General features: G+C 48.4%; 1 protein-coding gene across 2 annotated transcripts in view; it reads right to left on the reverse strand.

Moving 5' to 3' along the window:
• The window catches only part of AHNAK (AHNAK nucleoprotein), an 85,102-nt gene that overhangs the window by 8,877 nt on the left and 51,703 nt on the right, over window positions 1-24,522 (reverse strand). The window contains exon 6 of one of the 2 annotated variants that reach the window (XM_032640207.1): window positions 16,865-16,974. The exons of the other annotated variant lie outside the window; for it this stretch is intronic. Within the exon in view, the coding sequence (XP_032496098.1) occupies window positions 16,886-16,974 (89 nt within the window). The 3' untranslated portion in view covers window positions 16,865-16,885. Of the gene's footprint in view, window positions 1-16,864; window positions 16,975-24,522 lie in introns of those variants that run through there. 2 annotated transcript variants of the gene reach the window in all.

Genomic DNA, 24,522 nt, shown 5'->3' on the forward strand with positions numbered 1-24,522 from the left:
CCAGCGGGATATAGGGGGAGATAAGTGGGGGTCTTCTGGGGACAACCCCTCTACCACCACCCACCCCCACCAATACAAGGGAGCCGTGAGGACAATGTCTGCCCAGGCTGCTCCCTTTTCTGTCTTTGAACTCAGTCGTGTGAGGATGTGATGCCTGGAGCTGAGGGGAGATCAAAAGGACCTCAGTGGCACTGACCAGAGATTTGCTACTGACCACCTCAACCATGAGAAAAATAATCCTTCTTACTCACAGACACAGAAAACAAACTAATGGTTACCAAAGGGGAAAGGGGGTGGGGGGAGGGATAAACTGAGAGGTTGGCATTAACATATACACACTACTATATATAAAGCAGATAACCAACAAGGACCTACTGTATAGCACAGGGAACTACACTCAATATTATGTAATAACCTATAAGGGAAAAGAATCTGAAAAAGAATATATGTATTCTGAATTGCTGTGCTGTATACCTGAAACTTACACGATATTGTAAATCAACTATACTTTAATTTTTAAAAATAATCCCTCTTGTCTACATCACCCCTGGACACTTTTGCTGTTACCTGCAGCCGAAAGTATACCCTACCAATGTGGCACTCCTCTCTTTTACTGACACTACCTCCCTATCCCCTGGTCTCAAGTCCCCTTGACAGCCCCTCTGCCACCCCTTGACTATCAGCGTTCTCCTGGCCGCCTGTGCTCCTTAAGTGTATAGCCCCATCAGCCACCTGTCCATCGATTCAACAAACGCCTGTTGGCACCTTCTCTGTGCCAGGCTGCCCTATAGGCTTGCCACTCCAGTGGGGGAGACAAACAATGAACAAGATGAACAAATGAAAATGTCAAGTTGTAAACAGTGAGGGCTCTGAGTGAAATGATTGGCTAAAGAGGATGATGAGGGGCTTCCCTGGTGGCGCAGTGGTTGGGAGTCCGCCTGCCAATGCAGGGGACACGGGTTCGATCCCTGGTCCGGGAGGATCCCACGTGCCTCACAGCAGCGAAGCCCGTGCACCACAACTACTGAGCCTGCGCTCTAGAGCTCTCGAACCGCAACTGCTGAGCCCGCGCGCCTAGAGCCCGTGCTCCGCAACGGGAGGGGCCACCACAATGAGAAGCCTGCGCACCACAACGAAGGGTAGATCCCTCTCGCCGCAACTAGAAAGGCCCGCATGCAGCAACGAAGACCCAGCGCTGCCATAAATAAATAAAAATAAATAAAGAGGATGATGAGAAGGATGTTGAGTCTCCTTAGGTCCTGGGCGGTAAGCTGAGAGGGAACACTTAGGCTGAAGTCTGAAGGATGAAAAGAAGCTGGCCATGCAAAGATGAGGCAGAGCATTCCAGACACTGGGATCCATGATGGACCCAAAGGAGGAAAGACTTGGTGCATCATGGGGACCCCAAGGAAGCCAGTGAGGCCAAAGAAGAGTGATGGGAGGCGGGAAGTCAGATGAAGGCGAGATCCAGGATAGAAGAGTGTGAGCCATGGGATGGTGGTGATTGTCATGCTAAGTGCAGTTGGAAATCACTGGGTAAGAGGATTAACAGTCAAATTTGTGTTCCTAAAGCAAATGGCTGGAATTTGGAGCCAGAGTGGAAACAGGAGCCCAGTGTGGACTCACAGTCTCCCAGGTGAGAGACGGTGGTGGCTCGACCTTGGATGGTGGCAGTAGAGATGGAGAGAGATAGTGTGTTTCCTTTGTGATGTAGTCCCAAGATGCACATGATGGGACTTGCTGGTGAGTGGGATACAAGGGATGAGGAAAAGGGAGGCATGGAGGATGACACTCATATGTTCTACCTTGGACACAAGGGAGAGTAGTGCAATTTGCTGAGAAAAGAATTTGGGAGTGAGGGAGGCAAGCCATTTTTGGAGTTTCATTTTGGAAATGCTGAGTTTGAAATGCCTCCAGAGACATCCAAGTGAAGGGGGCAAGGCTGGAGCTCAAGGAATTGAGAATTTGGAGATTATCAGCCTAGAAATGGTCTTTAAAGTCACAGGAATTGATGCGATCCATTGAGTAAAGCATAGAAAGAATAGAATAGGGCTTTTCAAGTTAGAAGTATCATTTATTTTTCACTTCCTCTCTTCTCTTCATGTGTTAGAATGCCACATCCTATTAGTTCTAAATTCAGAACACTTCTTAAACCTGTCCTCTCTCCCTTGCCATGGCTCGTGCCCTTCCAGCCTTCACCGTGCCTCCCCTGGAGATTTTCAACCAACACCTGGCCTTTGGTCCCTCCAGTTCACCCTTCACTCTGTCACCTGTGGGGTCTGCCTCCGCTCAGCTGGAGCAAAACTGAAACCAGAGCGTCCAGGAGGGGACCGCATAGAAGCAGTCATGGAACGACACCAGGCTGGAATGGCGTCACCTAGACCTGAGCTGGAGAGGCACCAGCAACAGAGAGAGAACCAGGTGCCCAGGTCAGTAACCACGGCAACCGGGGAGGGCGCGGCAGATGCTGGCCATATATCCTATTAAGCATCCATCTCTGGCCGGGGTTGGCTTTATTGGCACAGTTCACTCACACCAGCCAATACCCAGCATGCCAGGGGGTCCTCTCTAAAGCAGACAATAGCAATAACAAAACTAGCAATGGCTAACATTTACTGAGCACTTACAACGTGCCAGGCACCGTGCCAAACACTTCACGTATGGTCCCTCGTTTAATAAAACAACCCTATCTACAAGGCAAGCGGAAAACTGAGGCTAAGGAAGAACAGCTTGTAGGGGGTGGGGGGGCTGGAACTGGATGCAGGCAGCCCCTCTCTGGAGCCAGAGGTCCTACCCACGATGCTGCACAGCCTGTTCCTTTGCATTGTCTGCAGAAGGGGTTAGTGGATTGGGGGTCTGTTAGATTCCTGTAGTTTCTTGCTAGTTGCTATTATTTGAGGGGTGGGGAAGGTGGGAAGGAACTGGCAGAACAGTCTCCTAGCGACTGCCTCATTAGAACCATCACAGTCCCTGCCATGTTTTTATCTTGGAGACCCAGCTAGTCAATAGCAGAGCCAGGATTTGAACCCAGGACTTGAACTTGGCACTGCACCACTGTCTTCCAAGAAGGTCACAGTCTGGTGTCCACAGGAGGGGAGAGAGCCCTCAGGGGGGTTTCAGCTCACCCAGAGGAGTGGGGACTGGAGGAGACTGGAAGCAGGAGATGGAGTTTGAATTGTAGGTCCGGATGTAGGGGCTCTGCTCCCGGAACACATCTCAGCAAGAGGACTGTGTCTAAACGCACTGCCATGTGCACAGTCAGACGCTCTAAGTTAACTCTGAGGCCACCAAAGGGTTTGGAAAGAATACCATCTTCCACGACCAGCCAGCACCCTCAGAATGACCATGGACAGAGAGACTGTGGAAAACCAAACCACAGAAATAACAACGCGAGGTGTGAATAAGAAGACATCAGGAACTATACTCAATATTTAGTAATAAACTATAAGGGAAAAGAATCTGAAAAAAAGATTATATATATATATATATCTGAGTCACTTTGCTGTACACCTGAAACTAATACAACATTGTAAGTTAACTATATTTCAATTAGAAAAAGAAAAAAAAAGGACATCTCTTCCACTTTATCCTTTGGCATCAGGGAAAAGGGAGCATCCCCGAACCCAGAGGATAAGTAAGTCCTTTACGGCCACCCGACCTCCAGGTCCTGTTCCATCAACCCTATCACTAAGGGCCCTTGAGAACACCAGAGCATCACTTCACCTTAGAATAAGGCTTAGCCTGTAAGCAACAGCAGTGACAGCTGCCCACCAAGAATAAGGACAGGGCTACTTCCTCACCGCCCGGGGCCAGAACATCAGAGCCGCAAGGGGCTTTAGTGATGGTCCCCCTCAGTCCCCTCACCAGAGGGGTCACCCGGTGCAGGGGTGTTTTGAGACAGGAGAGTCTGATGTGAGCCTCAGGCGATGGCCACTTCTTGCAACTAACCCACCCTCTGTGCAGACCCCCTGCCAAAACATGCCACGTCAGCCCTCATAATTAACAAAGCCAAGCTTTGTAAGCACCGAATGACTTTGGAGGGTGGGAGGAGGGAAAAACATTGGCCAGTACTCACGTTACTCACTTTACAGCTCTGATTTCGTTCCCCTGCATATCAGAGGGAGTTCTGGCTCTACCTGGCTCCTGCCTGTGTCAGAAGATCAGGAGCTGACTCTGTCTCCTCCATTTCCCCAAGCCTAGCAGGTGTGGTACCTGAACCACCTGCCCCAGGCCCACCTGGGGGACTGATCACATCAAATTCCTGGCCCCCACTTCAGATCTACTGACTCAGACCCTCCAGGATGGGGCCCAGGAATCTGTATGTGTCCAGAACCCCAGCTGATTCTGAGATTCACTGCCGTGCTGACTCCTTTATTTAATCGTGGCCCGTCCCACTGGGGAAATCAGCCCGGCCCTGATGGGGACCACGGGGAGGGGAACCAACCATCCTGGTGTGGACTGAGGGGTTTCCTGGGACATGGGACTTCCAGGGCTAAAGCCAGGACAGTCCAGGGCAAGCCGGGATGCTTGGTTAGCCTATAGCCCCTTCAAAACCCCACGCAGGACATAGAGCAGGGGTTGCCAAGCTCACAGGTGAGAGATTATCTCCAAATCACTCATACTTGGGATTGGAATGGTGTTGGGATGCTCTCAGAGCCGAATGTGAGCGTGGGTGATATGCTGAGATTTCACAACACTTTAAAGGAAAAAAGGAAGTCAGACCATGAGGAACTGACTCAGGGGCTCTAGAAAAGGGCCCATCTTCCCCAGACTGTCCCCTCCCCAAAACCTACCATTGCCACTGTGTCCTGAAAGCAGCAAACACCTATGCTGAGCTGACTGTTCCCTCAGGATCAGGGGGGTCACCCTGGGCAGGAGGAGGTCATGACAATCATGGGGTTCAGAGGAGAACCAGAACGTCTCCTGGAGATCAGACAGCCCTGGTCCCCCATTTCTCAGGTGAGAAAACTAAGGTCCAGAGGACCACATGATTGGCAGGGTCACACAGCTAACAGCCCAAAGGTGACCTCAGTCTTCCTGTTCTCCGCACTCCTCCACAAGCCCTTCTGCTGGGCAAAAAAAATGACCCGTGCAGGAAGGGAAACTAGAAATAGTAATTGAGGAGGGGGCTGGACGCATAGACTGATCAGAGCAAAAGAGTGTGTGAGGGATCATGGTGCTTTAACCCACGTTACAGATGAGGAAACTGAGGCACACAGAGGTCCAAGGTAGTTCCCATGGTTACATACAGGAAACCTGTCTTGCAGGTCACTTCAGGCCTGTCCACAGTGGCTATAGAAGTGGATTCTGCCAGCAGATCTTAAGATTTGCTGTATCTGAAATGAGGGACTCACGTGACAATGTCCAGCAGAAATGTGGGCTGGACCACAAAGAGCTGGACACTTGGATCCAGAGACCCTGTCCCAAAGCCTTCAGCCTGGGAGAGCTTTCCCAGAAAGAGTGCATACCCAGGCCAAGTGGGACTTACCTTGGAGAGAGCATCGGGGGTGACGCCCGCTTTTCCCTTTCAACAGTTTTGAGTTGTCTGAAATAATTGGTAAAAACTTGGCTTTTTTGTCATATCTTTAAAAAATGATTGTACAGCCCAGGGAACAGTATTCACTATCTTGTAATAAACTATAATGGAAAAGAATTTTTTTTAATATATATGTGTAACCAAATCACTTTGCTGTACACCTGAACCTAACACAGTATTGTAAACCAACTATCCTTCAATAAAAAAAGAAAAAAATGATTCAAGGGAAAATAAGCCTTTCTTTAGTGGATAGAGAAGAGCAGGAAGCTAAGCCCTGAGCTTTGCAAGCAGACAGGTGAGGACAGTGGGATTTTAAGGTTGAGGATGAGATTACAGAAAGAAGATCAGGGCTTCCCTGGTGGCGCAGTGGCTGAGAATCCACCTGCCAATGCAAGGGACACGGGTTCGAGTCCCGGTCCGGGAAGATCCCAAATGCCGCGGAGCAACTAAGCCCGTGCACCACAACTATTGAGCCTGTGCTCTAGAGCCCACAGGCCACAACTACTGAGCCAGTGTGTCACAACTACTGAAGCTTGTGCACCTGGACCCCGAGCTCCAAAACAACAGAAGCCACGACAATGAGAAGCCCACACACCGCAATGAAGAGTAGCCCCTGCTCACTGCAACTAGAGAAAGCCCGCGCACAGCAGCAAAGATGCAACACAGCCAAAAATAAAAAGTAAATAAATAAATAAATTTATTAAAAAAGAGAGAGAGAAAGAAAGAAGATCAAAGGATCCCCCACTAACTGGAGGGAAGTTGGTTGGGATGTCCTGGAGAGGGGGTGTCTGTATCGCAGTAGTGTTGGAATCTAAATTGCCTTTTTAAGCACATTAAGATTATTTAATCTGGAGATCATAAGACATTTCCAATTTTCATACTCAAGAGTAAGAGAAGGACAATATTTAAGGATTTTAGAACTAATTTCTAAAAAAGTGTTTTGAGTTCTCCATAATTGAGAATTCAAAAATATTCTCTCCAAGTCCATGACAAAATGGGAACAATCTTCCAGGAATGGACGTCTCTGTGGTTGGCCCAGTAAAACCTTGGCGTTGTGGAACCCTCGGGGAATGAATGAGTCACTTTATAGAGTAGAATTTCCTGAATGGCTGAAGATGAAACCTTTAAGGGATAGACATTTAAACTTTTAAATAGAAGTCTTTCTAAAACGGCCTCTTGGCCTCCTGCATTCTAAAACAGGGTAGCTGGGACCTCGTTTCAGCAACCCCATTTCTAGGTGGCACCCTAGGGCTTAAGAGGGCCTGAGACTACTCCACTTTCAGTATCTTACATGCAGAACTTTCCCTCTATAACCCTCCTACACTGCTGGTAGGAATGTAAGTTGGTGCAGCCACTATGGAAAACACTGTGGAGCTTCCTCAGAAAACTAAAAATAGAATTAACATATGATTCAGCAATATTCCCGGACAAAACTATAATTCAAAAAGATACACGCACGCTTATGTTCACAGCAGCACTTCACAATAGCCAAGACATGGAAACAACCTAAATGTCCATTGACAGATGAATGGATAAAGAAGATATGGTACGTATAGACAATGGAATACTACTCAGCCATAAAAAAGAACGAAATGATGCCACTTGCAGCTACATGGATGCAACTAGAGATTATCATACTAAATAAAGTAAGTCAGAAAGACAAATACCGTATGATATCACTTATATGTGGAATCTAAAACATTGCACAAATGAACCTATCTATAAAACAGAAACAGACTCACAGACATAGAGAACAGACTTGTGGTTGCCAAGGGGGAGGTTGGTGGGGGAGGGAAGTGTGGGATTAGCAGATGTAAACTATTATATATAGGATGGATAAAAAACAAGGACCTACTGTATAGCACAGGGAACTATATTCAATATCCTGGGATAAACCATCATGGAAAAGAATAGTAAAAAAAGAATGTGTGTGTGTGTATAACTGAGTCAGTTTTCTGTACAGCTGAGATTGCCACAACAGGGTAAATCAATTATACTTCAATAAAATAATTAACAACAACAAAAAAAGAACTTTCCCTCTATAACCACAGACCCCCGCCCAGGCACCGGCTTTTCCTCACTCCCACCACACCTGCCCTCCCCTCCCATTTCATCTCTGGTCTCTAGCCCTACACCTCATCCCTCCTTAGGACTAACAGTTATTGAAAGCTCAGCTGCCACGCCCAGTGGGTCAGCAGTTTTCTCTGTCCTTATTTATTAAAGCTACAGAACTGAAAGCTACTGAAGAAAGTCATGGAAGCGTGTTATAAATTATCATAGCAACGGCCCATGTTCATTCAACATAGGACACTCTCATTTATAAATTATTATAAATCACCTACACCCCCGACGTAACCAGCACAGGCAGTTTTAGCCACATTTTCATGATGAAACTAAGGTCTACAGGTTAGAGGAGCTTCAGAAGGTCACCTGACCAATAAATGGTGGGTGGATAACGTGAATCCAGGCCCTCTCACTCCAGATCCATATATTTTGCTACTTTTTGAATCACCAACTCTGAAAATATCTGCTATCTAAATCCTGCCAAAAGAATGGGCAGAATAAGTAAAAACTGGCAATCCAGCTGAGCTCCTTTGATATGAAGGTCAGTGGAATCAAGCCTGACAATGACTTTTTACTCCCGTGAGTGTTAAATCGTGGCTCATGCAAATCACTGGAATTGTTAATTGCAAAGAAGTGTTGGGTATAAACAAGCCACCAACGCATTTCTGCGGATGAGCCAAAGGGTGATGTGGTTTTAAAGGGTTTGCGCTATAAGTGTGAGCAGTCCCTAATGGAAGAAATCCAAGGTGAGGGTGAAGGTGTCATTCTCTCTGTTTTTATCTCCAAGTCCTATAGACCAGGAATGTGTTTCTAATGATGTATCCATCTTCAGCTATTCCAGGACAACACAAAAGTGCCTTACGTTGAAACAAGTTAATTATACAGAATATTAGCCATCTGGATTTTTGCAACCCTTATCACGCCTCGCCTCACTAGAATGGTCCAAGAAGACAAGGGCTTGATTTTGCTCATTGCTATGCCCAGGGTCTGGAACATAATGGGCTTTCAATAAATACTGGTTAGATCAATGAATGAAACAAAAATGTATCAATTCAAACATGCCGGGACTTCCCTTGTGGCGCAGTGGTTAAGAATCCGTCTGCCAGTGCAGGGGACATGGGTCCGAGCCCTGGTCCGGGAAGACCGCACATGCCACGGAGCAGCTAAGCCCGTGCGCTACAACTACTGAGCCTGTGCTCTAAAGCCCGCATGCCGCAAGTACTGAAGCCCGTGCGCCTAGAGTCCGTGCTCCGCAACAAGAGAAGCCACTGCAATGAGAAGCCCGCGCACCGCAACGAAGAGTAGCCCCCGTTCACCGCAACTACAGAAAGCCCGCACGCGGCCACAAAGACCCAACGCAGCCAAAAATAAAAATAAAATAAAATTTTTTTAATATCCCTGATCCAGTATTTGTGATCATTTAAACAGAGGCTATTAAGAAAATTAACCGTATATCTAAAATGAGGAAGCATTTAAACTATGTGGGATAATAAACTATTTACAAACAACATGCCTGCTAATTATGAATCATTTGTATACTCATTAAGGTCCCCAAGTTTCTCTTCTAAAAGACCTACTTTGGGCTTCCCTGGTGGCGCAGTGGTTAAGAATCCGCCTGCCAATCCAGGAGACACGGGTTCAAGCCCTGGTCTGGGAAGATCCCACATGCTGCGGAGCAGCTAAGCCAGTACGCAACAACTACTGAGCCTGTGCTCTAGAGCCCGTGTGCCACAGCTACTGAAGCCCATGTGCCTAGAGCCCGTGCTCTGCAACGAGAGAAGCCATCGCAATGAGAAGCCCGTGCACTGCAACGAAGAGTAGCCCCCGCTCACCGCAACTAGAGAAAGCCCGTGCACAGCAACAAAAGACCCAACACAGCCTAAATAAATAAATAAATAATAAAATAAATAAATTAAAAGACCTACTTTACTCGATGGTTATGCAAAGCCTAGGTCCTTCCTCTCAGCTTAGTTCAATTACACTTAGTATAGTCTTCAAAGTAATATAATTGCATTTCTTTAAAAGAAAATTCATATTCTACAATTCAAACTTTTGCAGTGATCTCACCAGAAAGCATATCCTATAAACATCTTAAATTCTCGATGGCTAGCCCAGCATTCCAAAAATGCATCTTGAAGCACTCAAGTCTTTTGACACTGAGGAATGCATGCTAGCAGCTGTAGTTGGTTGGAAAAAGAAAGATGGACACGCTCTCAGGCAGTTTCCAACATACCCTGCTAGAACTTGCTGCAGTGTCTTTCCTTTCTCCATGTATATATCGAATGGCCCAGATCTGCCATTTTCACCATCAAATTGTTGCATATGCTTTACTCTTTTGAAGTTCAGTTCAGCTCAGTAAACATTTCCTGCAGCCTGATCCTGGGTCAGACCCAGCCCCGGTACTGAGGGCTCAAGGATGAGAAAACATGTAGTCCCTCCCCTCCAGAATTTTCTTCCATTGGGGAGAATTATATGAGTTATATTCCTTATATTGGGATTATATTGACATAACCAGACTATAATGAGAGCTATGGGCTCTCACAGCATAAGGGGCTGTGTGGGTACAAGTAAAGGAACAGGTCATTCCACAAGAGGGAGAGGTGTCAGGGACAGAGAAGGTGACATGTGAAACCATTCAAGTTTACAAAGTGGACAACGTGGGGAAAGCAGAAAGTACAGCTCATCCACGTATGAGCGCTGGATCATAAACCAAAAATCACATGGAAAAACCCCATAGAGATTAGAAAACACTCCTGTAACTAAGGCTCTGCTTCCTAGCCACCAAAACCACAAAAGTTGAGAAGTTTAAAACTCATCACATCATCCAATTGCTTTGTCATCCAGCCACAGAGTGAGGCTTGAGTGCTGAGCAAAGGGTCCAATGAGTGGCCATCGCAGGTGGGCAGGTCCATAACTTTGTGAATGTCCATTTGCAGCAGATCACCATCTCCTGACAATCTTCAACTCATCTCTGTTCTTTCCTGGTGGGGGAGGGGGAAGCGGTGGGACTTCTAAACAGCCCAGTTATCCACAATAACCCTGTGCTAACCCAGTCGGTGAATGTCAATTCGATACATAGACAATACGAGATAATGGGTCTGTTGCAACCCCTCGGGCCTAACCCTCCCTGCCACGCCCCGGATGCCGGCTCCACCAGTGGTCTACCACTGCAAGTTAAAGAACTTCTGAGCTTATTTGCACCACTACGGGAGAAGTTGGGCATGAGCTTCAGCCTCCTGCAGCCATAGGGATGAGGACAAAAGGGTCACCATCTGGAACTATGGGGATGCCGGCAGTCTTTGCAGGAGTGCTTTCTGGCTGCAAGCACAGTTCGAGCTACCCTAGAGCAGGACTTCCCTGGTGGTTAACTGGTCCAGTGGTTAAGACTCCACGCTCCCAATGCAGGGGGCCCAGGTTCGATCAGGGAACTAGATCCCACATGCCGCAACTAAAGATCCTGTGTGCCGCAACTAAGACCCGGTGCAGCCAAATAAATAAATATTTAAAAAAAAAAAAAAAAAAAGCTACCATTGAGCAGAGTCTCTCGAAGCGACATTTCAGACATTTCGTGCTGGGACTTCCCTGGTGGTCCAGTGGGTAAGACTCCGCGCTCCCGATGCAGGGGGCCTGGACCTGGTTTCGACCCCTGGTCGGGAATCTAGATCCCATATGCTACAACTAAGAAGTCCGCATGCTGCAACTACAGACCCCTCGTGCCACAACTAAGACCTGGCGCAGCCAAAATAAAATTAAAAAAACATTTTGCGCTGGATAATTCTTTGCTATGGGAGACGGGTCTGTGCACTGTAGGATGTTTAGCCCCATCCCTTGTGTCTCAGTCGGTTTAGGCTGCTATGACAAATACCGTATACCATAGACGGGGTGGCTTAAACGACAGAAATCTGTCTCACAGCTGTGGAAGCTGAAAGTCTGAGATCAGAGTGCCAGCATGGTAGGGTTCTGGTAAGAACCCTCTTCCCGGTTTGCCGACGACCTCTTAGTCATATGGCTGAGAGAAAGAGAGGCTGAAACCAAGCAGAAGACGTGGCACGGGCTCAGGCTGGCAAGGGGACCACCCACCAGCGCCCACCCTCACTACCCATGTTATCAGTACACCCTGCGGCTACAAGTCCTCCACCTTCTCTCCGAGTCTGTATTTGCGTTACTATGAAAAAAACGAACAGTCGGGGCAAATCACAGCCCCACCAGAAACCTCTGCGTCATGCTGGGTATTTATTGGCCCCTTAATCTGTGCCAAGCACTGTTCTAAGCCCTTGCAGGAATTCTCTCATTTAATCCTTACGACACACCTATGCGATTGGTACTGTAACTATAAACGTCATAAATGGGGAAAGAGAGGTACAGAGACGGAGGGAGACCGGCCCGGGGCCAGGCAACCAATAGGAGGCCAGGCAGACCGCAGCCAGGTGGCAGGGGTGGAGGGTGGGTGGGGGGTGGGGGGTGGGGGTGGGGGGGTGGGGGGGTGGGGGGTGGGGGTGATGGTGGTGGTTTGGGGGCGGGAGAGTGCGATGCGTGCGCAGGCGCAGTGTATGCGCGCCTCACCTCCATCCTCCTTAGCAGTTAGGAGAAAGAGAAGCTAAGAAGAAATGGGGAGCCTTCCCTGAACTGACCAGTCCACACAATTGTCCCTCCCGTCCTCCCGCCCTGAGCTCTTAGGCCTTGGTCAACACCCTACCCTAAGCAATACCAGCCAGAAACCAGCCACTGCCCACCCCAGGGTCCCTCTGACACTATACCGTCACCTCCCACTTCCTACCTCTCCGCCAGCACTCCCTGACTCATCCCAGCCCTCCCATGCATATAAACTCAGCCAGCAAAGCCTGTGCCAGGAAGGCATTTCCCCTCACCCGCCTCCCAGCCTCTGCCAGAATTCCTCAGAGAGGTCCAGACCCCTACATGAGGATTGCCAGGGGCCCTTGTTTAAAGTACTGTGACAGTGAAATAAGCCAGACACAAAAGGACACACACTACACGATTCCACTTACAGAGGTCCCTAGAGTAGTCAAATTCAGAGACGGAAAGTAGAGCGGTGGTCACCAGGGACCGGGGGAGGGGGAGGGGGCATGGTTGTTTAATGGGGGCAGAGTTGCAGTTCGGGGAGATGAAAAAAGTTCTGGAGATGGTTGGTGGTGACGGTTGCAGAGCAATGTGAATGTACTTAATGCCACTGAACTATACACTCAAAATGGTAAGTTTTCTATTCTGTGTATTTTACCACAGGTTTAAAAAAATGCTATGACAAAATCAGAATCTTGAGTGGTGCGGGGAAACCCACGTTTTTAACCAGCTCCCCAGTGGTTCTTATGCCCCCTCAGCATGAGAGCCGGGAATGTCATGGCCTCTTAGCTGTGCGACCTCAGTCAAGTCACAGAACGTACGGATCCCAAAGTCCCTTGTCTGGAAATGGACAAGAGACTTTCCTCACCTGTTCTTGTGCAGATTACACTAGAGGAGGAATGCAAAGTGCCAGGAGTGTGGGAGCTGCCCAACGAAAGTGAACTTGACAGTCGGTCCACAAACACTTCCTGAGCAGCCTGGGTACCAAGCTGAGCCGGGACCTGCCCTCAGTCATCCCTCAAGTCCCTGCGCCTGCACACCGCAGGGGTCTCCCTTCGCCCATTCTCAGGCCTCCGAAGGGTTACCTGCCAGAAACAACATCTGGCAATAGGTAAGGAGGTTCCTGACTTCTCAGAGGCCTTGGCTTGGCAGGTCCGGTCCACACACACATTCCATTCCTCTCAGCAAGAGCCCAGGGGCTGGGAGGGGGGTGGGGCAGGCCCCAAGGCCGCCTCACACCAAAACTGGACCCCTCCGGCCCTGCCAGTGCCCCTCCCAGCCTCCATCACCGACCCAGGGCACTTGGTTCAACTCTCACTCAAGCCATTTCTACCGGCTTCTAGACCTCAGGAGAGCACTGGTAGGAAAGTGCCTCTTCTTTTCCTTTTTTCTCCTCTTCTACTTTTCCCAAACTGACCACCTCTAGCCATGTTTAGAAAAGAAGAAAGTCTACACTAGAACAAAAATAGCTTTAAAATAATACCTCCCAGGCCTTTTGGGATAAAAGTGTTTCACTAATGTCGACAGCTAAGATTACAAAGTGCACCTACTTCAGCACTTACCGTAATAAGATGGTTGGATGTTTTTAATACCTTTATCTTTTTTTTTTTTTTTTTTAACTTTCATCTTTTTAAAAGAGGTCCATTTACTTGCGTAGTTTGGGGTCTGTAAAGGGGTAAATGTGCTAGGAAGTTACCTAAAGAGTCACTTCAGGCTAACACTTTTGTCTTGGGTACCAGGAGGGTCGGAAGGCTGCCAGGCTGCTCGCGACCCCTTTATTAAGGTGTCTCCCCAAGGGCCTGTCACGTACCAAGGAGGACACCCTGGAGAAGGGCCAGGCCTCCAGCCCTCCAACCCAACCCTCCCATTCCCTTCCTTCCCTCTGCGTGAGGCCATAGCATAAAATCAAATTCCTCTTTCTAGAACCGGCTCTCCAAGTGGGTCATCCAGCCCTGCGTGCAATCTTGTCCTTTTCCCTGTTTTGCCTAAGAAATTATTCTTGAAAATTTTCCAAAATGGCTTTGGAGAATATTCGTATCTCGAATATTTCACTTCAGTGAAGTGTTTTTCACTTTAATAAAAAGCGATGGCAACTTTGGCCGGTGCCTGGGAGCTGGAATCTAGAGAAGAGGGAGTAAGATGCCCGCTGCCCTTGTGGCTTGATTCTGCCAGATCTGTAGAAGGCTGTCACCCGCTCTCTCCCCATTTCCAGCAGGAGGACAGTAGGCAGGGCTTGGGAAGCCTCGCCTCGCCCAGACCCCCACTTCCTGCCAGGCGGGCAGCCCTCTGGCACCCAATGGTGCCCGCTGGGAGAGCAGACTGGACCCAGTAACCTGTCCTGGACCCTGAGAGCCACAGAACCCTCCCCTTTGCCAATCTTACCTCTCTACTCCTTTCTAGATCCCCCAGTGACTGGTACTCTAAGGGTGGGAGAAAAAAAAGCTCAAGGGTTACATTAAATCATTGGTTGTGACAAAGTGCGTCATTCTAGGTACATAAATTCAGAGGCTAATCAAGCAAACAGAATTAGTGAGAGGAGGGCCTAACCCTTTCTCAGAGGGTTAAGCCTCCAAAGCCTTGATCTCTGGCCCCAAACAGGGCCTTCCTTCCTGAGCTCTCTGCTATGCCAGGAATTCTGCACACAGTAAAAAAAATAAAATAAAAAATCTCCCCTGGATTTACTACTTTCTGATCTGACCAAGTTGGAATGCCTGCATGGAGAAAGCTCCTCGCCTGGAGGAGGACGACACTGCGATACCGCGTAGGAAACCGGGCCTCAGTAAATAAGGCCCTCAGTAAATAAGGCCCTTCACAGAAAAGCCCAGAGGCTGTCTCTCATGAGGGACTGGATGTAAGAACAGCGCAGCCTGGGTAGTTGCTGGGCTGACCCTTCACCCTGAGGTAACTTGCAGGAGAAGGAAGGTGTTATGGGCTGAATTGTGTCCCCTGCCCCCCAAATTCACATGTATAAGTACCTCCAGTACCTCAGAAAGTGACTGTATTTGAAGATGGTCTTTAAAGAAGCAGTTAGGTTAAAATCAGATCATTAGGGTGGGCCCTAACCCCATATGACCCCGGTGTCCTTACAACAAGAGGAAATAAGGTCACAGACAGTTACAGAAGGATGACCGCGTGGAGACAGGAAAAGACCGTCATTTATAAGCCAAGGAGAGGGGCCTCGAGAAACCCACCCTGCCACACCTCGATCTTGGACTTCTAGCCTCCAGGTTTGTGAAAAAACAAACGTCTGCTGCTCAACCATCTGGTCCTGGAGGCCCGAGCAAACTCGTCCAGAAGATGCAGCTGTAGAAAACCACGTGCCCCGGATGGGAGTGGCACAGATGAAACTTCAGGAAGTTCAGAGAAGAGGTGAGATTTATTAAGAACTTGCAGGGAGGGTGGGAGATCCTCAGATATGATGTTTGGCTACAACATCATATGCTGCATCTGTGGAAGCCCTTTCAGTCAAATCGCTGAGGAGGGAAAGAGAAGAATGAAAGAAAAGTGAATCTGCTCTGTATGTGGAATTTCCAGAATTCCCCTCCCTGTGGGGTCCTAGGTTGGGGTGGCCACGAGAAAGGTGTGCAGGACTTGGAGGGTGCAGGGGAAGCGCAGCCCTTTTGTGCTCCGAGGGTGGAGCAGGGCAGACAGATGCGGGGCAGTTCAGGCATATTTCTTAGTGGGGCAGCCACTGGCCCGAAGCCCCTCCACTCCTGGGCCAGGTGTGTGCAGCTCTGGGGTGCGGGGCCCCTGCTTGCCCAGAATGTCACTGCATCGTGGTGATCTCCGGTGGTGAGAGCCCTTCCGGTCTGTCCCCTGTCCTTCCCACTCTGCATGCATCTTCCCTCCCAAGCTGGCCCGGCTGAGACCAGCATTCTAGGCTCGACCCTCCAGCGCCTCATTCCTGCCTCCGCACGTCCTACCCTCAGACCTACCACTGCCACCAAAAAGACCTCCCCAAACCTCTGCTTCTAGCAAGTCATCCTTCAGCACACTTCAAAGGCTGGGTCCTTCCAGATCAAGTCTAAACCCTCTGACTAGATGCTAAGACCTTTTATAATCTGTTCCCAACTTACTGCCCCACCGTCTTCCCTGCTGCTCCCCAATACACGCACTCTGCCGAGTGAGGCCAGTCCCTTCCTCCCTGTTGGGGTCTGCCATGCCCACTCCATCACTCAGATATGTCCCCACGCTGTCAGACCTTTCCTTCTTCAAGGTCCAGCTCAAGTCTCATCTCCTTCACAAAGCCTTCATCAAGGCCATTAGGTGCAGTATTTAAGAGAAAAGACGCTGGAGCCAGGCTGTCTGGATTCAAATCCTGGCTTTGCACTTCCAGCTCTGTATGACTTTGAACAAATTACTTAATCTTTCTGTGCCTCAGGTTCCTCCACTGGAAAATGGAGATGAACAGGGTTCGCAGAGTTATTGTGAAGATTAAATGAGTTCAAGTCGCGTAAAACATTTGTATTGTGCCCAACACACAGAAAGCACTTGATAAGGGTTAGTTCTTATTTCATTTTTATTATTACGTGACCATTTCATCCCTCTCCGAGACTCTTTCCCCTGAATTTCTACACCTGGTATAATGGAGACCACATCATTCAAGTACTTAATTACAGTCAGTCTTGTCCTGTTCGCTGCAATTTCATGTGTAACGAACAGGAACAAGAACATCTTACCTGTGATCAGAACGTCAATAAGCAGTAGCTAATTCATGAACATAAACGATTCCTCGTTCTTTACTTTCAGCATAAGGGGGAGAACTTGCCCTGTTTCTTCCTGGTAGCATTTAACCCCTAAGAGATCCAGGAGGGAAAAGATAGGGACAACGTGTCAGGAACAGGAAGACATGAAAATGCCCACAGAATGGTCCTGAATCCCATCCTCCTGGAACATTTGAACACCAAGAAGATGACATTTTGACAGACATGGTTTTCACATCAAGAAGCACTGTCTGGGGGGGTGGTCTGACCAGAGGCAGGGCCCTCAGCCAGTGTCCGCTCCCTGGAAACTGAACAGCACCCAAGTAACAGAAGACCCCGAAGGCCCAGGGCCCAAGGGGCCAGCAGATAGCCATAGTATCAAGGTGGGGTGGGCCCCTGACACTGCGCAGGCTCCCAGCTTTGCTGCCAAGGGCCTTCTGGTTTACCATCCAGACCACTGAAATCTCATGAATCAGTCCATAGATCAAGACAATACAGAAGTTATGCAGCACTCAGCTGTTTCAGGTCTCCGTTTCTTCCACTTTAAAATGAAGGGATTGGTGGAACCAGAGGATAGCTAACAAACCACCCAGTTCTGCAATTCTGCACAGTGAGTTCTTTGCGCAGTCAGAGCAAGCAAAGGCAGTCAAGGAGGACTCTGAGAGGTTGATTTCCATCAGTACTACCCAAAGCACTCTATAGATTCAAAGCAATCCCCATAAAAATTCCAAAGGCATTTTTCACAGAAATAGGAAAAAAAATCCCAAAATTTTTACGGAATCACAAAAGTCTCTGAATAACGAAAGAAATCTTGAGAAGGAAGAAAGCTGGAGGCATCGCACATCCTGGTTTTAAACTATATTACAAAGCTGTAGTAATCAAAGCAGTACGGCATTGGCATAAAACAGACACATAGATCAATGGAACAGAATAGAGAGCCCAGAAATTAAACCATGCATTTATGGTTAATTAACTTACAACAAAGGAGCCAAGACTATACAATGGGAAAAAAGATAGTCCCTTCAATAAATGAGAGCTGAATTTCCCCTTCCCCGTACACAGAGCTGCACAAAAGAAGGAAAAAAACCAGAGCCACAGAATAGCCCATCTGTGCTTCATGCATTTGGCACTAGAGCCCTCCTGGCTGAGAGGTGCCAAAGCCAAGGATGAATACAACAAGGTGTGCAACTCACCCAGGTTTAAGTTTCAGCTCTGACACTTACAGGCAAGTTACCTGATTTTTGTGAAGGCTCAGTTTTCTCAGCCAATACACAAGACTAATAATAATACTTACTTCATGCGCTTATTGATTAAAATGTAAAGCACCTTGCACAGGACCCAAAGCAGAGGAGGTGCCCAAATCATTCAGAAAATGTTGATCAGGTACCCAGTAAGGGACAGACACCATTCCAAGGCACTGGAGCACAGTCTTGCACAAAAAAAAAAAAAAACCTCCCCCTTATAGAGTTTAATTTTAGAAGGAGAAGACAGATAATAAGAAATAACCTTAATAAAGGTCAGATTTCCTCAACAGCACAGGAGAAGAATATGAAGAAAAATCAACTAGGGTAAAAAGGATAGAGATGGAGGTGGGATTTCTAGGTAGAATCCTCAGCAAAGTCCACTCAGAGAAGACGAGCCTTGAATGGACAACTCAGTAAGTGTCACTATTATCCTCATGGCCAGTCCTGTTGGCGCCAGGGTTTGGTGCCAACAATGTATTTTTCCTGGTGTCCAAATGGGCATTTCTCCCCAACATATCTCACAAAAGAGAGTGTCAGGGTTGGAAGAGACTCAGATTCTCTGGTTCATTTTATAGAGGAAGAATGAAACCCACAAAGGTGGGCCAACAAACCCAGGGTCACACGGTTAGTTCAGAGACCGAGATTGGTGCCACCTCCAGTCTCCTGACTCTAAGACCAATATTCTTGCCTCTGCTTCACACCCTGTTGCCCTAGGCTGACTCAGACCCATGTAAAATTGAGGCCTGGAGCCTGGAAGATTTCTAGCCTGGTGTATTTCATCCTGCACAGTAGCTCAGGGTTATTAGCTGTGCAGTCTGAATACATATCTTTCAGACACATTTACAGGGGGAAAAAATCATCATGGATTTGCAAGAAGACATTCACGAACCAGCGACCCCAGATTGAACAAATAAAAATTAAAGACCGTCACTTCAGGGCATCCCTGGGCACCAAGAATACCACACACACAAGTGCAACCACCCTGAAACCACTTATATGACACTCCTCAGCTGTAAGGCAGTCATCAAAAGACCAAGAATTTGTTGGCTTTTTTCCCCCTCAGATTGTCATCAAAATGTAAAAACACTCTTTGATTTGTGTAGACTCCTTGAGCCCCTGAGAAGATACCCGCAGAGTCCAGTTTGGGGAACTCAAATATGGCACAGTTTTTTGTTGTTGTTGTTGTTGTTTGGCACAGGTATTTGAAGGGCTGTTCGTTATAGGATAAATCCTTGCAGTGATCAGGGGCATTTACAAGAACTACTAAGGCTAAAGGGGGCTGCAAAAAGTGATCAACCCAGTTTGCTTCATTTTGAAGCTGCCCTGGGCCAGAAGGATGAGACTGGAGCCTGGTAGCCATGGGACTTTCATACGTCTGCATAACTCTCAGAGACTAGGAACATCTGTGGGCCGTTAAGGTGGGGACCTCAGAGCACCATCCATCCATTCATTGAACAGATACTAATTGAGCACCTAGTATGTGCCTGGCACTGTTACAGGCACTGAGGATATGACAGGAAACCAAACAAAGCCCCTGACATCATGAAGCTTACATTCTAGTGAGGAGGAAGGAAAGGAACAGATTAGGGAGGGAGCGTGTGTCAGACAGTGATAAACAAGTGGGTAAAAGGCATGGGTGATGCCTGGAATCAGGAGAGCAAGGGCTTGTTACTTCAAGTAAGTTTCCAGAGAAGGGCTCTCTAGAGAGGTGACATTGGAAGCCGAAGAGTTTGTCAAGGGAAGAACATTCTAGGCATAGTTCTCCGCAAACTCAAAAGCCCTGAGGCGGAACAGCAAGGGGACACTTGTGGCCTGAGCTGATGAGGGAAGGAGAGGTGGGGTCAGACGAGCAGTGAGGGTCAACAGACCTTTGCAAGCACTTAAATTTTGCCTCGAGTGAGATGGGGAGTGAGATGCTGGAATGAGGAATGACATTATTTGACTAATGTTTTTAAAGGGTTGAACTTATTGCTGTGCTCAGAAGAGACCACAGGGGGACCAAGACTGAAACAGGGAGGGCAGTTAGGAAACAATTGTCATAATGCAGACGAGCGGGATGGTGGCCTGGATCCCGCGTTCGGGATGGTGAGAAGTGACTCGATTCTGGATACGGAGGATGGAGCCGATGGGAATTGCTCATTGTCTAAACATGAGTTGTAAAAGAAATTGAGAAGTCCAAGATGACGCCAGAGTTTTAGCCTGAAGCACCTGAGGGTAGAGTTGACATTGATGGAGATAAAGTTCGTGGGAGGGCCTGGGGTGGGTGGGGGTGGGGGAGAAGGGAGGTAAAGAGAGAATTTTCCCACCAGGTGTTCAAGCTCTGATCTTGATTTATAAAGTCAACCTTGCATAAGAGATGGACCATATGATCCCACAATTCCACCACAGGGCATAACACTCAAAAGAATTGAAAGCAGGGACTCATACTTGTACACCAATGTTCGCGGCAGTGCCATTCACAATAGCCAAAAAGTGGAAACAACTCAAATGTCCATTGACAGATGACTGGATAAGCAAAATGTGACCTATACACACAATTCAGCCTATAGAAGAAAGGAGGTTCTGACACATGCTACAGAATGGACGTACCTTGAAGACGTTATGCTACGTGAAGTAAGCCAGCCATCAAAGGACAACTGTATGGGGCTTCCCCGGTGGCGCAGTGGTTAAGAATCCGCCTGCCAATGCAGGAGACACAGGTTCAAGCCCTGGTCCGGGAAGATCCCACACGCTGCGGAGCAACTAAGCCCGTGCGCTGCAACTACTGAGCCTGCGCTCTAGAGCCCACGAGCCACAACTACTGAAGCCTGTGCGCCTAGACCCCATGCTCCGCAACAAGAGAAGCTACTGCAATGAGAAGCCCTCACACCGCAACAAAGAGTAGGCCCCACTCGCCGCAACTAGAGAAAGCCCGCGTGCAGCAATGAAGACCCAACACAGCCAAAAATAATAAATATTTTTTAAAAAGGACAAATGTATGACTCCACCAATATGAGGCACCTAATGTAGTTAAATTCATAGAGACAGAAAACAGAATTGTGGTTGCCAGGAACTGGAGGGAGAAAAGGGGAAGTTATTGTTTAATGGGTACAGAGCTTCTGCTTGGAAAAATGAAAGTGTTCTGGGGACAGAGAATGGTGATGAGTGCACAGCAATATGAATGTACTTAATGCCACTGAACCGTACACCTAAAAATGGTTAAAATGCTAAATCTTATGTATATTTTACAATTAAAAGAAATTAGATGGCAATCTCACAGGTTAGTCCACTGGCAAGGGCTCTATAAGGCTTTAGAGGGACTTCCCTGGCGGTCCAGTGGTTAAGACTCCACACTTCCACTGCAGGGGCCACAGGTTTGATCCCTGATCAGGGAACTAAGATCCCGAATGTGCAATCAATCAATCAATAAATAAAGGCTTTAGAGATTTATAAATACAAACTCAAAAAAAACCCCAAAAAAATCATCCTAGAGTTTCCCCATGGTTAGTGGTGGTTGCAGGAATATATGCACCTAATCCACCAAGAAAGCTTCAACAGGGAGAGACAGAACACTGGGGGAGGGGCAGAGGTGAAATAGAAGCCTATTCCAGGCAGAAAGAACATATGAAAGAGATACGACTGGGAATTCCCTGGTGGTCCAGTGGTAAGGACTTGGTGCTCTCACTGCCAGGGGCCCAGGTTGGATCCCCGATCAGGGAACTAAGATCCCACAAGCCATGCAGCACGGCCAAAATAAGAGGGAGAGAGAGAGAGAGAGAGAGGACTTGAATAAGACGGCCAGAGAAGGAAAGAGGATTGAAACAACAGGAGCAGGGATGCTGTGGACCAGCAAAGGTGGGGAGATCTGATGACGGCTTTGGTGACCCAGAGAAAGTCATTGTGTTTAACATCCTGTGTGAAGCTGATAAAGGGGCATAATTACAAGAGGTCACATTACTGAGTACTTACTCTGTGTCTAAGCCCTGCTCAGCTACTAACTGGCTTAATCCTCACAACCACCACACAAGGGAACTACTCTAATCATCCTGATTTCACAAATGGGGAAACAAGAACCTGTCCCATCAGAAGGTTAGAGTAGCAGAAACAGGACTGAAACCCCGGCAGTCCAGTTCCGGAGCGGAGCTCTTAACCACGAGGCCACCCAGCTCTCAATGCCAGACAGTGTGACGTGCAAACATTGTGACTTTGGGGGTGGACATTTATAGATTCAACTTCCCAGCATTTCATCTTGCAAAACCCTCTTAGGCACTTAAGACACCACGTGGCCAGATAGAGGTCTTGAGCAAAAGCCCCACTGGTCTGAACCTCACGGTCTTATCTCAAAGTCCAGCCACGGCTCTCTGATCAAACACACTGATTTTCTGCTTATTTACCAAAATGACTCTTTGTGACAACAGCTGACAGCAGTGCTGCTGTGAGAAAGCCGACCCCAAGCTCTGTTCTGTTTTTAACTATTAAGGGACACGGCAGAAACCTCTTGAGAAGCTGAAGTAGAGAAAGCCCGAGGCCAATGGCGGGGGCAGGAAATGTTCGTTTCAGCTGAAGTCAGGTTTACATGAAATTCCGACTTCAAAGTCCATGAAAGTGAGGGCCGTGAAAGAAGGTTTCAAAGGAAACGTTTGTGATCAGGGAAAAGCCTGTAACCTGGCCGGTAGAGGAGTCCCAGCAAGGACAGCTGTAATCTTTCTCCTGTCGTTGAAAGCAAAGCTCGCGAAGATGAAAAGCCACAGCGAGTTCTTCTAAGCTCCGCAGACTTTATGTGAATCCCCGTGCCTGGCTGCGTGAACTCTACCTCCTTCTGTGCCGGCTGTCGGTAAATGCTTACTGAGTGAATAGATGTGATGCGTCCGGTGTGGTGTATAACAGGTCCTTTGGGGAAAGGGGTCAAATCCCAATCATCTTTAAATCTTGAGACACTTAATAAATGTTGAAGTACATCGTACTAGAAAAAAGTGCTGCGTTGGAAACGCAAACACTGTGAGAGCCTAAGCTGCTCCCAAAAGGACGAGAGAGGAGTATGCAGCCACGTGAGAGCTGGGAAGCCAGTCAGAAGCTCCTGCCGTCATCTCTCTATTGTATGTGCCAGGCATACTGTGCAGGGGACCTTCCCGGGTCCCCAGGGGATGTGAAGTCTAGCAGAAGCCCAGTACTGTGGGAGTTGAAATGGGGGTGCCCGGCACCACAGGAGGGCACTGAGCCCAGACCCAGAGGCTCAGGGGGTCTGAGGTAGTGACTCAAAGGCCCAGAAAAACGGGAGGCAGAAAGAGTGTTGGGGAGAATTGTGAAGACAGGAGCAGGGACCAACATCATGAATTTGGGTACCAGCACTCTGGTATGCGTGGGGCGAAAGGTGCACATGGGAAAGCCATGGGTGCTGAAATGCAAGCAGGTCATGGCAGCCTTGGGTGCTAAGCCAAAGACATGAACTTCACCCTGAAAGCCAAGAGGAGCCTCTGAAGAATCATAAGCACGGGAGTAACATGATCCGATTTTTATTTTAGACTGGCCTCTACTTAAAGCTCACTCCCTCTGTGGAGGAAAAGGTCTAAGACAGGCGGACCAGTAAATAATGGTGACAATTGCAGTAAATAATGAAAACCTAAGACGTCAGGGATGTTAGGGAGGGGGGTGCTGGTGTGGCGACCAGATGGTTACAGAGCTGATCAGAGGCAGAGAAAACTCGACGGGGGTCCGGTTGGCAGGGTGAGGGGAGGCGCAGGTGGGCCCAGTGCTGGAAAGCGGGCTTGAGAGTCAGCAGCCCCAAGAGGTTGCCCAGAGAGTCCAGAGCGAGAAAAATAAAGAGCCCAGGACAGGTCCTCGGGAAATTCTGCCACTTGTGAGCTCGCGGGAAGAGACAAGGCCATAAGGGGCCTGGGAAGGTCGTCCTAACCATGCAGGCAAAAGAGAACTCACTAGGGAATTCCCTAGCAGTCCAGTGGTTAGGACTTGGCACTTTCACGGCTGCGGTCTGGGTTCAGTCCCTGGTCGGGGAACTGAGATCCCGCAAGCTGTGCAGTGAGGTCAAAAAAAAAGAAAAAGAGGGCTTCCCTGGTGGCGCAGTGGTTGGGAGTCTGCCTGCCAGTGCAGGGGACACGGGTTTGGGCCCTGGTCCGGGAGGATCCCGCATGCCGTGGAGCAACTAGGCCTGTGCGCCACAGCTGCTGAGCCCGTGTGCCACAACTACTAAGCCCGTGTGCCACAACTGCTGAGCCCGCGCGCCTAGAGTCCGTACTCCGCAGCAGGAGGGGCCCCCACAGTGAGAGGCCCGTACACGGCGGTGAGGAGTGGCCCCCACTCACTGCAGCTAGAGAGAGTTTGCGTGCAGCAACGAAGACCCAACGCCTCCAAAAAACAAAGAAACAAACAAATAAATAAATCTCAAAAAAAATAAGTCTTT

This window comes from Phocoena sinus, chromosome 8, assembly GCF_008692025.1.
Source record: "Phocoena sinus isolate mPhoSin1 chromosome 8, mPhoSin1.pri, whole genome shotgun sequence".
NCBI classification, from domain to species: Eukaryota; Metazoa; Chordata; class Mammalia; order Artiodactyla; family Phocoenidae; genus Phocoena; species Phocoena sinus.